At 34.5% G+C, this 14,662-nt stretch overlaps 1 protein-coding gene across 1 annotated transcript in view; it reads right to left on the minus strand.

The window, feature by feature from the left end:
- LOC127732549 (protogenin-like) overlaps positions 1-14,662 on the minus strand; it is a 48,141-nt gene that overhangs the window by 15,705 nt on the left and 17,774 nt on the right. The window contains exons 4-13 of the mRNA XM_052241597.1: positions 13,971-14,137; positions 13,387-13,515; positions 12,439-12,585; positions 10,591-10,751; positions 8,948-9,077; positions 6,643-6,783; positions 6,129-6,287; positions 4,515-4,706; positions 3,777-3,899; positions 1,662-1,841 (exon numbers count right to left, since the gene is read on the minus strand). Of these exons, the coding sequence (XP_052097557.1) occupies positions 1,662-1,841; positions 3,777-3,899; positions 4,515-4,706; positions 6,129-6,287; positions 6,643-6,783; positions 8,948-9,077; positions 10,591-10,751; positions 12,439-12,585; positions 13,387-13,515; positions 13,971-14,137 (1,529 nt within the window). The remainder of the gene's footprint in view (positions 1-1,661; positions 1,842-3,776; positions 3,900-4,514; positions 4,707-6,128; positions 6,288-6,642; positions 6,784-8,947; positions 9,078-10,590; positions 10,752-12,438; positions 12,586-13,386; positions 13,516-13,970; positions 14,138-14,662) is intronic.

The following is a 14,662-nucleotide window of genomic DNA, read 5'->3' on the forward strand; positions in this document are numbered from 1 at the left end:
ATGTAACAACGTTTCTGATTTTAACGAACGGACTGATGTACAGACGGACAAGGATAAAACTTAATGCTCCCTCCTCTACGGGGGAATAATATTGCTGATATTAACCTATAGTATAAGTTGTATAAAATCTGGCAAGAATTGTACCTGTGAGAGTGCTAACAAGACCGAACGGACGGACGCCCGATATTTCCATGCCCCCAGCAATACGTTACGTGGGGAACAAAAAATTATACATATAGCTTTTATACTCTCAGAGATACATATCAATTAAAAATTTATGAAATAGACAAGAAAAGAATTTCATCTTAAGATAGGAGTGCCATTCATATATGTTTTCAGAGAGTGCAGTTGCAATAAAGATCATGTACTTACTTTAATTCTAACTTTCCATATTTATTCATTATTTTTTGGGAAAGGGGGTATACAACTTATTTTGGAGTTATTTTTTGTTATTAGCACATATGTGAGCAAATCTAAAAGACATGGATACAACTGTCAAACAACCATACAGTAATGGACTAATAGTGAAATGTCAGTACCGTTAAAATCACAACTCTTGCCGGCAAGCATATTTGAGGATATAAATGTAGTACATATATAAAGACAACAGTAGTATACCGCTGTTCAATAGTCATAAATCGATTTCACTGAAACAAATCCGGGTCACAAACCAACGGAACAACAGAAACACAGAACTGCCACAAAAACTCTAGTGCAGTCATGTTAGGTCAGTTCAGGTCATGTCAGGTCTGTTTAGGTCATGAAATATGAAAATTATGATGAATTATGTATGAATATATGAAATATGAAACAAGCAAATATGATTATGAGTATTAAATAAATGAATACCACAGTATATAAAATAGAAGAAGAATGTGCCCACGGGACAAAGATGCCCTTGCTTGTAAATATGCAAGAGTCAAAGTACTACTTCAAACCTACTGACTTTTTGTTTTCTTTGAAACTTAGGGCTGTTAAAAAAAAACATACATGGGACCCATGGAAGGCACTTCCAAATCTCAACTATGGGTAAGTGTCATCTTTGTTTATGCATAGTGGAAATATAAATGAAATTCTAATTTGCCTCTATAGGTGGTTACCCCATTTTTGAAGTGCCTTCCCTGGGTACCATGTATGTTTTAATGGAACAGCCCTTAATGCGGAAACCGAAAATTGAGCAATTTTTTCCATTCGCAGAGGAATATAACTCGAGAACAGTGAAAGTAACGCCACCAAAATTTGAACTTGAACAGTGTTTGGTGGTAATTAGCATTGTGTATTTGTTTTATAACATTTGGTTGAGGTAAACTAAAATCAACGAACAGAAAACAATTTAGGGACGTACATACGGATGAATGTAAGAACGAACAAGGGTAAACCTTAATGCCCGCATTGCCCAGCAGCGATATTTTTATTTCCCTTGCAATGCATTCACAGGGGACAATAAAAGTCATAACTATATAAAAGTATAAAACATGATTTAAGCAGTCATAGAAATTGGGGTTTGGCATTTACAGGACCGAACTGATGATTCTACCAATTTTTCTAAGGAATGTATTATAAAATTATAAAAAATCCGACAGGATCCAATATATTCTTACAGGGCATGTCCTGTCGGTCCTGTGCTACTTTTGAGGACTGTTAAGGTGACCTATACTAACCCAAATCAGTGAGAACATAGAATCTCCTGTATGCAGGCAGATCAAACTCCTCAGGTTGCTCAGTACTACTGATTTTATTGAGGGACAACAGGTAACCAGTTGTAGGCAGCTCGTCACTACTATGTTGCCAAGTAACATTCACTGAGGTAGAATTAATCTGGTTTACTTGTATTGTCGGGACTGAAATATACCAAATCATATTCAAATCATATTCAAATCATATTGAATCACCCAAGTCAAATATCATGGCTGCAAGGTTACTAACATCATGTACACAAGATTCATTATTGTTCATCAGATTATTATTTTGGCATACTTTTGTAGGTAAAGATGGACCATGAATGCAAGTGTTTAAAAGAAATATGTATATCGTCTGTTTATGTAGTTCATACGTGTTTATCGTTTTTATATAGATTAGACCATTTGTTTTCCTGTTTGAATTGTTTTACACTAGTAATTTTTGGGGCCCTTTACAGCTTGCTGTTCGGTGTGAGCCAATGCTCTGTGTTGAAGGCCGTACCTTGACCTATAATGGTTTACTTTTATAAATTGTTACTTGGATGGAGAGTTGTCTCATTGGCACTCATACCACATCTTCCTATATATATTTCCTGTTTGTATTCAGAATTTGTAGAGCCATGAAATCATGAAAATTGGTACACAAGAAAAAAAATTCGTAAGGGTTCCACGGAACCCAGTGTCTCGCCTACTTTTGCTGTTAATCACAGGCTCAACAAAAATGAGGAAAAAATTTAATAAAAATATTCCTGTCTATACTATCTTTTGATTGTAAGTAGCTTCTGTCCAAATTTGGTAAAAATCCAGGATAGTTTATGAATCTAATAAATGTTTTAAAAACTTAAACTGCAGACTGTATGTAATGTTAACTGGAAGAAAAACTAAGTCCATTTATAAGTAAAATACGGAAAAAATGAAACAAAATTTTAACAAAATTTCCTTCTAAATACTAGCTTTTAATCATAAACAAGCTTCTGTCCAAGTCTGGTACAAATCCAGGATAGTTTAAGAAAGTTGTTAAAATTTTAAAAACTTTAAAAACAGAGTGAATGTAATGTTAACTGGCAGAAAAACTAAGTCCATTTACAAGTAAAATACGGAAAAAATGGAATTTATTTTACAAAATTTACTTCTGGATACTATCTTATGATCATAAACAAGCTTCTTTCCAAGTTTGGTAGAAATCCAGGATAGTTTAAGAAAGTTGTTAAAAATTTTAAAACTTTAACCACAGAGTGAATGTAATGTTAACTGGCAGAAAAACTAAGTCCATTTACAAGTAAAATACGGAAAAATGGAATTTTTTTTTTACAAAATTTACTTCTGGATACTATCTTATGATCATAAACAAGCTTCTTTCCAAGTTTGGTAGAAATCCAGGATAGTTTAAGAAAGTTATTAAAATTTCAAAAACTTTAACCACAGAGTGAATGTAATGTTTCCTGGCAGAAAAACTAAGTCCATTTATAAGTAAAATACGGAAAAAATGGATTTTTTTTTTTACAAAATTTACTTTGGAATATTATCTTATGATCATAAACAAGCTTCTTTCCAAGTTTGGTAGACATCCAGGATAGTTTAAGAAAGTTATTAAAATTTCAAAAACTTTAACCACAGAGTGAATATTTGTGGACGCCGCCGACGCCGCAATGTAGGATCTCTATGTCTCGCTTTTTCGACAAAAGTCGAAGGCTCGACAAAAATGAATGATTCCCAGCTTCATCAAATTTTCCTTGATAATATTTCCTTATCTATTCTTTTGCCTCTTACTATTCAAAGACCAGGATTGAAAATTTTTTTCACACAATTTCAGTCATTTTGAGATGACTTGAAAGTATGGGTCTTTTTCAAACTGTAAAAATTATTCACACTTGATTCAGGCATCAACAAACTAGTATTGACTGGTTTAATCACATCCACTTCATACCGTTTTAACTATAGGTCCCTTCAATAATGAACAAAATCTATACTGTAGAGCAAGCACAATACCACATAAAGCCTTTCAGCAATGATTTTTAATGTGTGAACTGATGTTTGTTGTTTGGCTATTAGTATCCTCTATTTATTTACGCCTAAGATGTAAAGATTAAATCTTACCTGCGTTATTACCTGTTGAAGTGCTATAGTCAACCCATGGCCAGTCTTTTGTCTCAATACGACAGTAACCAGCCTTGGTAGATGCCAATACTCTCACACGGTAATCCGTGTCAGGCTCCAAACCTAAGATTATATAAACGTCATTTCTTATGCCCCTTTATGTCGATTCACTTAGCATTTTTATATTTTGCAAGTCTTCCCTTCTTTTTCTTTTAAATTATTTAAATATCTATTGATTCCAAATTCTATTATTTTTATTTTATATCTATATATATATATATATTTGTTATGTATGAATACCCTACAATAGTGCATATGGTGTAGCATTCTTCTTTTTTCATTGGTTATCATGATCACATGATTCAAAGATTTTTATTAATGCGAATAATGCGACTAAGTGAGTATCGCAATAATAAGAACTTGCATTCTGATATCTGATCGATATATCTGTATGCAGTTTTTCCTGAAATCGCAATAATTAATCTCGCATTTTTGTCCATTCTTCAAAAATCGCAATAATAAATGCACGCAATAATTTCTGAATTTACAGTATTTAAGTATATGGATGCTATGTTTCTATTTATATATAAATTCAGGACTTTCAATCAGGCAATACTTTATATATGGACCTGTTAGATAATATAGGACCTCGGACTCCATCCTCAATCAATATAATCTGAACAGGTCTATATATAAAGTATTGACCTCCTCAAAAGTAGATAACTGATAACTACTAACCTGTGATAAGGAAAGACATAGCTGTGCCTGGTGTGGTTTCCTTCATGATGATTTTACTCTCCACTTTCATGTAATATATCGAGTACTCAACAATGACTCCATTTCTAAACTTGCGAGGGAGAGGGTCCCATTTTACTGTGATGGTATTAGCTGTTGTGCTCACCAGTCTTATCAATGGAGCTTTACAAGGAACTGAAAACATATTATTAAGATGATGCTTCAATAATGGCTTCCAGTTCAAAATCAATTCCTGTTTAAGGATGTTCGCTACTCTGTTTCAAAATAACAAGATTTTTAAAAGACTGTTATAAATTGATAGTATATGAATAAAGGAACTAGAAAAGCAGAAAAAAATGAAGGGTTCGTGTGCTTGTTTTCAAGATATAAGCCATTGAATATTTGGCGGGAAATAATTCTCTCTAGATTTTTCATACATTTAACATTAGCACTTTTTTTATTTCAAAAACTATGAAAAAATAACAAGGATTTTATAAGATTTTCAAATTTGGCTTTTTAAACTATATGTAATAAAAATATGAAAAAAAAATTAGGGATAAGCAAGCAAAATTTTTTAATGACATGGATAAAACCAGAGGATTCCGAATATCTGGCAAAAATTCAAAAACAAGAGGAGCGAACATCCTTAAATTGATAACAACAAGTTGACTGTGAGCTATATCTCCCTTAAGATACACCCCCCCCCCCCCCCCCCCCCCCCCTTCCCCTTTCTCTCATAAGTATTCAGTAAAAAGTTGATGATTGATGTAAAAATAAATCACCGTGTATAGCAAGCAGACCTGATAGGTGATTACAATTATAGACAGCCTTGATTTGTACATCCTGGGAAAAACAGGATGAAAAATATATAAGTATTCCGTAAAAAGAAAATGGACGAGAAATTAATATGAAATGGCATCACCAAGGTAAAGCATGCTTACATAAAAGCTTGTTAACAAATTGCAGAAATCTCTAATTTGCAGTTCCTGAGAAAAGTGTGACCAAAATTTTGTTGGGCAAACAGTCACACAGAAGAACGGACAGATGTAAACTAGTAAATAAATATCCTTTGACCAACCTACAGAAAATCTGATTGAGGTCTGAAATTGGGGCAAGTATATAAACTCCTCTTAGCTGTAGGTGAGGACTCTAATTGGTGATTGAAACTAAATATTGGTCTTTGGAACTAGAAAGTATCACAAAGCAAGAATGTGTCGATAATACACGGATGCTCCACTCGCACTATCATTTTCTATGTTCAGTGGACTATGAAACTGGGGTCAAAACTCTTTAATTTGGCATTAAAATTAGAAATATCCTATCATAGGGAACATGTGTACTAAGTTTCAAGTTGATTGGACTTCAACTTCATCAAAAATTACCTTGACCAAAAACTTTAACCTGAAGTGGGATAGACGGACGAATGGACGGGCAAACGAACAGACTGAAAAACATAATGCCCATAAATGGGGCATAAAAATTAAATTCATGGATAGTTTCTATAGATACTTTTCTATGAAGCCTTTTTTAATACCCCTGGCCCTGCTCTGCAAGGAGAAGGGGGTTTACTAGTTTAAATCCGTTTGTCCTTCTGTTTATATAAGAGTAAATGCTTACCATCCTCCAGTGTTGCCACTGTGACTGGATCTGAATGGTCCCCTGCCCCACACAGGCTTGTAAAGGCTGTCACAAACGCTGTATAATTAGTATAAGGTACCAGACCTGTAAACGTCTTCATTGAATCTGTTGCCAACATCACTTGTGTTTCTACATTACCTGAAAAATAATAAATATGTTAATGTGTGTTTAGTTGTGCGTTTGATTATTCCACATTGGCTAGTGATATAGGGGGAGGGTTAAGATCTCTCATAATATGTTTAACCCAACCACATTTCTTCAGGAACATCTAGCCTTTGTACTAATAGTCTTGTGCAGTTTTTTTTATATTTTGGTTCATTTGTATGTTTCGAAGTTTAATGTGTCGTCCATTTCACAGAACTAGTCTACATTTATTGTTATGGGGACAGCTGAAGCCCTCTTCCAGGTGTGGGATTTTCCTGTTTCTTTGAAAACCCATTGGTGGCCTTGGGCTGCTCTTTCTACGCCAAAATGTGACATTTCTTGTACTTACTTCCAGTGTCAGACACCTTCATTGTGACAGAGTACGCCAAGATGTGACATTTCTTATTGAAGACAGGTCTGGACCATGAGACTCGTATACTTGTACTAGACACTGCCTCAGCACTCACATTAGGTTTTCCAGGTGCTGTGTCTGTAATCACAAATAATCAGTCATGCATAATGTTATGGTCAAAAGTGCTTCACAAAGTTAAAAGAACTAAGGGACATAAAACTCAAATAAAAATTTTCCAATTTGAAGCGATTCTATTTATATGTTCTTTTGGCCATACTTAAAAATATTTTGGTTTGCCCAAACCCTACCTAAAGGTACAGGGCTCGACAATAACGCTTGTCCGATTGTCCGGTACCAGAGGAAAAAAAGGTCGGACAAGTAAAAGCTATATCAAACTTGTCCGACGGGACAAGTTAAATTATTATGCAGAAAATAAATTTAATCCAACTTTGATGAACAAAGTAATTATAAACAAAACACAAGAAAAGAAGATAAACACAAGTACTAATTTGACATGTTTACTTGAAATCGATAATTTAAAACTGGTTCTTTGTCAGGTACTTTTTAACAGGTAAAAGACATACTATTCTCGGAAACCAGTCTTACTGATGATGCGCTTTGTAGATAGGTAACTTTACAAGACAGTTTGTCACCAGCTCGGAAACGATTTGGCTCCAAGTTTAATAGACAGTTTGGTACCGTAGGAGACATATTTAATAGAAATGATTAATAGACAGTTTGGGAACGCAGGAGATGGGAGACATTTCGGGACCAAGACAAATCAGTACCTCGTTTTCCTACCTTATTCTGTTGCTTTATAATAAATACAATACCGTAATTTTTTTAACAAAAATATTTTTTAAATAAAAATGAAGAAATTATTTACCATAAAATTCCCAAATCATATTTGATCATATATAGAAGAAAAAAACAATACTTGCTATACGGTGACCTATAGTTATTAATTTCTGTGTCATTTGGTCTCTTGCAGAGAGTTGTCTCATTGGCAATCAAACCTCATCTTCTTTTTTTTATTGATTGAATTTGAATAAACTTTTTTCAACTTAAAAAACCAGGATACAAATCCAATGAGTGGAAATAGACAGGCCTATCAGACGGTGCCTCATGTGTAGAGTCTGATGAGACTTTGGCATTGACGAAAACTAGAACCTAAGTCCTGTGACATGACTAGATTCAGTTGTTCTCGACTCATATTTTTAAAAGGTATTTCAAAAGATATAAATCAAATTCTGTTCTATTGTTTTAATTCACTTTGTTCCTTGAATCAACTTAAAATGCAAAAAAGGTTATTATTAAGATGTTTGTTGGACAAGTTACAATTTCATTCGGACAAGTAAGTTTTGGTATGTACTTGTCCAACTGGACAAGTTGGAAAAAAAGTTATTGTAGAGGCCTGAGGTAGAGACAGTGGGTAGGTAGGTAGGCATGGTTTTTTTTCAGCAAAGAGAAATTGATGTGTCAGATGTTTTTAGTCTTCATGCCTATCTGATTAAAAAAAAACTTTTTCACATCAGGACAATAAAAAACTTTTGAGTAGGCCGCTATTTTCTAGGTAGGTAGGGTTAGGGCAAAGAAAGATATTCTTGTTTATGGCCTGATACAAACCTCTCCTGTATACTTATATATCCTTTGAATAAACTTATTCTGAAAGGTTATCAATTTAACACTATCATGACTGTAGTAAGATCTTTCAATATTGTCTTATTGTACTAATTGATTTTTTTTTTATTAAATTAAACATTACTACACAGCTATGAACACTTATGGTTCTACAGCCTGTCAATACTTATATAACTTAACATTGCACAAGGTCATATTTTTCTCAGTCTTTACACTAAATCCATTGGATGTGTACTGATTCAAATTTTATTCAGAGAAAACTATCAGCTGGAATTAACTTTGAACTTGTGATTTTTGTCTTTTTTTTCTGTTGTGGGCTTCCTTAATTTCTGTTGTTTTTAGAATAAATCAGGCTGCTTGTTCTCTCTTATAAAATGGTTCCATATTTTGTCATGCTTGGGCCTTTTATAGCCTACTATGAAGTATTGGAATTGCTCATTGTTGAAGGCTATACAGTGCCCTCTAGTTGTTTACATTCTCATCCTGTGGTCTCTGGAGAATAGTTGTCTATTTGCCATTCATACCACATCTTCTTATTTTTACTTTCATATAAATTTTATAAAAAATTGCTTTTATTGATTTTGGACTTGCAAACTCAGATTCTTTGTGTCTTATCAGAAAAAAGAAGATCAGTAATAATTCTCCAACTCCTCTGACCCACCTTTTGTTGTTATGAGAAGCCTGGCGAATGTTGATGTAAAGTCGACACTGTTTTCTGCTATACACTGATAGTACCCAGAATCCTCTACTACAGTCTGTTCTATCACAATTTGTCTCCCTTCATCTTTAATCTGTAACAAATAATCATTCATAATACATATATTGTCAGCAGTGAAGGTGTGTTTGTATTTAATTTAGCAGTGGTGTGTTTGTATTTATAGCAGTGGTGTATTTGTATCTAATTTAGCAGTGAAGGTGTGTTTGTATTTAATTTAGCAATGAAGGTGTGATTGTATTCAATATAGCAGTGATGTGTTTATTCAATTTAGCAGTGAAGGCGAGATCTATAACTAAAATAAGGGGGTATATCTGGTGGTCATGTCAATGATTGGATCCAATGTACACATCTGGAAATAAGAAGAATGCCCTCTTCGTCTTGCTGAGCATACCCTCATCCCTAATTCAAAGTATCAGAAAAACAGATAGATGGTGTTTAACAGATTAGAATAAAATGCTCCGCAGGGCGCAGCTTGATACAACCGCAGAGGTCGAACCCTGAACAGTTGGGGCAAGTATGGACACAACATTCAAGCTTGATACAGCTTTGCATTTGGATTGTGATTAAATATTTGACACAGCATGGGTTTCTGACACAGAATGAATGTGGTCTAAGAACTTAAAATTTTTTAATTTACCTATTCAAACCATATCATTATTATTTGCGGTCGTATAAAAAGCTCTCACACTTAGAATCTATCACTGTCAAGCTACTGACCAAATATGAAGTCTGTAGTACTGAAGAAACGTGTGATGAAAATCTTTTAAGTTTATTCAACTAACTCAATAAATTCAAAATATCAGCAAACAAGAGGTAGGTGTCCAATTGATATGAAGAGAAGAGTGCACACACATTAGAACTTATTTCATTCAAGCTGCTGACCAAATATGATGTCTGTTCAATGGTGTCTGAGAAAAGTGTGATAAAAATATTTGTTTTCATTCAGGGTATGAAATGCAAAGTTTACATACAACAGACCACAAGAATTGCCCTGGTCCAAGTGATACGACAGACCACAAGACTACCTTGGTCTAAGTGATACGACAGACCACAAGAACTGCCCTGGTCCAAGTGTTACAACAGACCACGAGAATTGCCCTGGTCCAAGTGTTACAACAGACCACGAGAATTGCCCTGGTCCAAGTGTTACAACAGACCACAAGAATTGCCCTGGTCCAAGTGTTACAACAGACCACAAGAATTGCCCTGGTCCAAGTGTTACAACAGACCACAAGAACTGCCCTGGTCCAAGTGTTACAACAGACCACGAGAATTGCCCTGGTCCAAGTGTTACAACAGACCACGAGAATTGCCCTGGTCCAAGTGTTACAACAGACCACAAGAATTGCCCTGGTCCAAGTGTTACAACAGACCACAAGAATTGCCCTGGTCCAAGTGTTACAACAGACCACAAGAATTGCCCTGGTCCAAGTGTTACAACAGACCACAAGAATTGCCCTGGTCCAAGTGATACGACAGACCACAAGACTACCTTGGTCTAAGTGATACGACAGACTACAAGAACTGCCCTGGTCCAAGTGATAGGACAGACCACACGACTACCCTGGTCTAAATGAGACTCTTACTTTGTATCTCCCATGAGTGTTGCTGATTAATGTTATCCTCTGTCCATCCTTATACCATGTTATCTTAGGCTTCGGAGATCCTTCTGCGTCACACACAAATATAATAACTCGAGACCTAGGAAATTTCTGGTTTTTAGGTTTCTCTATTATAACAGGTGGTGCTGAAAAAATAATCAATAATAGGTTGTTGTTTTAGCAGGTAAATCTAAATGAATTAAGTTTTTTTATCTGCAAGTAATTATACAATAATTAGTTGTTGCTTCTGCATGTAAATTACATAGGATATTTGAGCGAAAATAAAAAATGCACATAGGGTCATTTGAGTGCCGACATCATAGGAATTCTTGCGCCAGAATATTAACCTTACCTGGATTTTCAAAAAGGGTGTTTGAATGAAATTTCCTGCGATACTTTTATATGAATTAAGAAAATATTTCGCACGAATCATTAAGGAAGATGAATATTGAGACAAATATATTTATGCAGTGTGCTGGAAATTTTAAGGATGGTACTTACAAATATTGCCCAAAGTTCTTTAAACAATTATATACTATTCATGGCTACAAGAACGGAAATTATGTCCCTCTTACAAGTATGAAAGTTATGAAGGATTTTTTCAGTCAATTGAAACGAAATGCTGAAGGTTTCACTTAGGCCAAGCTTGGTGGTGAAAAATCCAGAAAGTTGGAATAAGTGGTCAATACAAAGACATCAGATATCATTAAATGGTTGAAAGGAGCGTTTGGGATAGTTTTCTTAGCTCAAGAGAAAGTAGCAGACTGTCTTGTAGAGGATTTTATGACAGTTTTACATAACGACAAGCCTTGTTTAGACATTGGTGATTAATTGACTGAAACTTACATCACAGACAAATAGTTTTTCCCCCTTATCTCTGGGCCACAATTCACTCTACGTCAAAACATACAAACAAAGGACCAGAATCATTCCATGCCCATTATAATGAGCAATTTCATCAAATTTACCCATCAATTTATACTTTCCTTGACACCATTGTCAAATTGCAATCAGTGCTGTGACTTACATCAAAAATTTGAAAACTGATGCACCTCAGTGCCGAACAGACAAACTTTGTGTGTTATAAACTCATCATTTTATCATCTATATCCTGTTCGAAATCCTACTTCCACCTCCCAGTGGTGAACAAAGGTAACAGATTATATCAGGTGAACAGAAGAGGTACTCCTTCATCATTCTCAATTTTTTTATGGTCAAATTTCCTATGCTTATTTTTTATTTTCGCTCAAATGTCCTAAAATTTTAGCGCTCAAATGTCCTATACTTTGGCGCTCAAACGTCTTTTTTTTTAATTGCTCAAATGCTCATTGTGGATGTAGATATATAAAATGATTAATTGTTAATTCTGGATTTTTTATTTGCAGTGACTTAATGTTGGAACGAAAATCTGGGCCTGATATGAGTAAATAATATGTCGAGATAAGGGTTTACTAATTATATCAGGAAGAACTTTGTCTTGATCAATGATTAATGAACCATGAAATTAAGGGTTAACTGAACTAAACAGTATGGGTTTTTCTCATTGTTAAAGAAGGTACAGTGACCTATAATTGTTTACATACATGTCATTTGAACACTATCCTCATTTGCAATCATACCACATCTATTTTTTAATTGGAGGTCAAATGTCAGACAGTGGTATACACATTCCAGTTATACTGTAAACCTTCTTCTCAAAATATATTGAGAATACTGTGTAATACATCTGTTTATTTTATATGTGAACAATAGCATCTGGCAAGCTTTCTATCATCTTACTTGTAACAATGAGGTTAGCCTTAGCAGTAATTAAAGGTCCATTTTGACTCTTACTTGTAACAATGAGGTTAGCCTTAGCAGTAATTAAAGGTCCATTTTGACTAGAAACTTCACATATATAACTGCCTGTATCTTTCTCTTCCAATTCTAACAACTTCAGATTTGTCCCCTGCAACACAGCTTTCGTGATGTTTTTACCATCTGAAAAACAGAACAGAAATAAACAACAAATTCAAAGTAAAACCCATGCAAGAAATGTCACCTTCTTTAAATATATGTACAATGTATGATATCTGTCAAAATTACTCATCAGTACTGATATATTGATTCCCTTTATACTGAGGATTTTGATGGGCCCACATTACTAGTTTTTTTAGTCACTGTACAATGCTGTACACACATATATACCCTAATTATGAACTTGGATATACTCAGCAATGTTTACTCATGTTTTTTTCTTTAAATGACTGACAAAAACATGTTAAATGTTTTATTTGTGTTTTATATTTTGGCCATCATCATCAATGCTTAATATTTAACAGAAATATGTAGCTGTAGGTTCAAGATCTGAAAGGTGAAAATGATTTCACAGGATTTGGGTAATTTTCCAGGACTTGAAGTCATGCTAATTTTTTTCTACAATTACATTCCTGGTTCATCAGAATTGCTTCTTTTTAAATAGGTTTCAGTCCATTCTGACACTGAAAATTGTGACTGCTGTCTGACTACAAAGGACCCGCTCTCCAAACCTTCTCTAACAAGACTAACCTTCCCACCTCCATTCATCATTGGGTCTTGGACTGCCATTTACCAGACATGATAGCACAATGTTGGACTGTTAAACCCCCCTCCATCCCTCTCTACCAAGTCCATTCTGTCACAAGACTTACCTCCTCACCTCCATTTAACATTGGGTCTTGGACTGCCATCTACCAGACATTCTAGCACCATGGTCTGACTGTTTAAGGACCCCCCTTTCCATCCCTCTCCAACAAGACTTACCTTCTCGCCTCCATTTAACATTGGGTCTGGGACTGCCATCTACCAGACATTCTAGCACCACTGTCTGACCAGACTGAGCAACAGTATCTGATGGTCCAGCAACTATTTTTGCTGGCCTTGGTTTATTCCCTATAATACACATTTAATTTTGGTTAAAGGTAAAATATCAATGACAGAAACAACAGGTAATAATTACATTATATACAAGCTTCATAAGATTCCGTAATCTTGATAGGCCAAGGCATTCCAAACTGATAATCTGTTGACGCACACAGTGACAATTAATAACACTGTTTTGATCAGTTTGTAACATATTTTGATAGATATAGTTAGGGGTAAAAAACATACAAGACTAACAAAGGCCAGAGGTTCCAGGCTTGGGACAGGCGCAAAAATGATATACAATAATCATATGTTCACTGACACCTATTTTGAAAGAATTCAATCAGTAACATTATGAATGTGTCTAAGTACTCTACTGTTATATGAATACACACAAAAAAATAAGATCATCAGATAAATAAATCGTAGCTAAACACAAAAAAACTATCGACAAAAATGCATTTGTTTATTGTATTACCTACCTGATTTGACTGTGAGGTAGGCTTCAGAACTTCTCTTCCATGTAATACTATTGACTGTATCTGGTAGGTGATGTAATCCACCTGAGGTAGCGTGACAGCTGTATTGGCCCGCGTCATCTGCATTCACTTGTAAAATCTGCAGAATCCCTGAGTTTATAATGATATACCTGAAGAAAAAAACAGATAATATATTTTATTGGAGTACAGTCATAAAATAACTAGTTTTTCTCTGTAAAAGTTCAGTGCAAAGAAGGCAACATGTTGAAATTATTAATTGTTATAGAACAAATAAGTAAATTGTATGTGCAAAAGGTCGAAAAAAAACAACCCTTTGATTAATTAAGTCTATTAGCCTTTTTTTTTTATTTTAAGTGTGATCATTTTCAGTTTTGTCATTAGGCAAAAGACAATTTGGTCAGCATTACATACAGGGATCACCACAGGCTATTTAAATCTCCAGCACCACTCTTGAATTTCTCAGCACCACCCTTGAATTTTTGAAAAATGTGATGAATAGGTAAAAATTTTGACAATTTTTACTTCAAAAGTATAAATTCATGCCTTAATTACAATTTTTTTTACAATTGTCTTCAATTTGTTTATCTTTTTCCTAATTAACAGATTATGATCTACAATAAAGATCTTGTGTGATTGTAATTTCAATATAATTTTTTTTTCATGAAAACCACCTT

The sequence above is a fragment of the Mytilus californianus genome, unplaced genomic scaffold (assembly GCF_021869535.1).
Source record: "Mytilus californianus isolate M0D057914Y unplaced genomic scaffold, xbMytCali1.0.p SCAF_25, whole genome shotgun sequence".
NCBI lineage: Eukaryota > Metazoa > Mollusca > Bivalvia > Mytilida > Mytilidae > Mytilus > Mytilus californianus.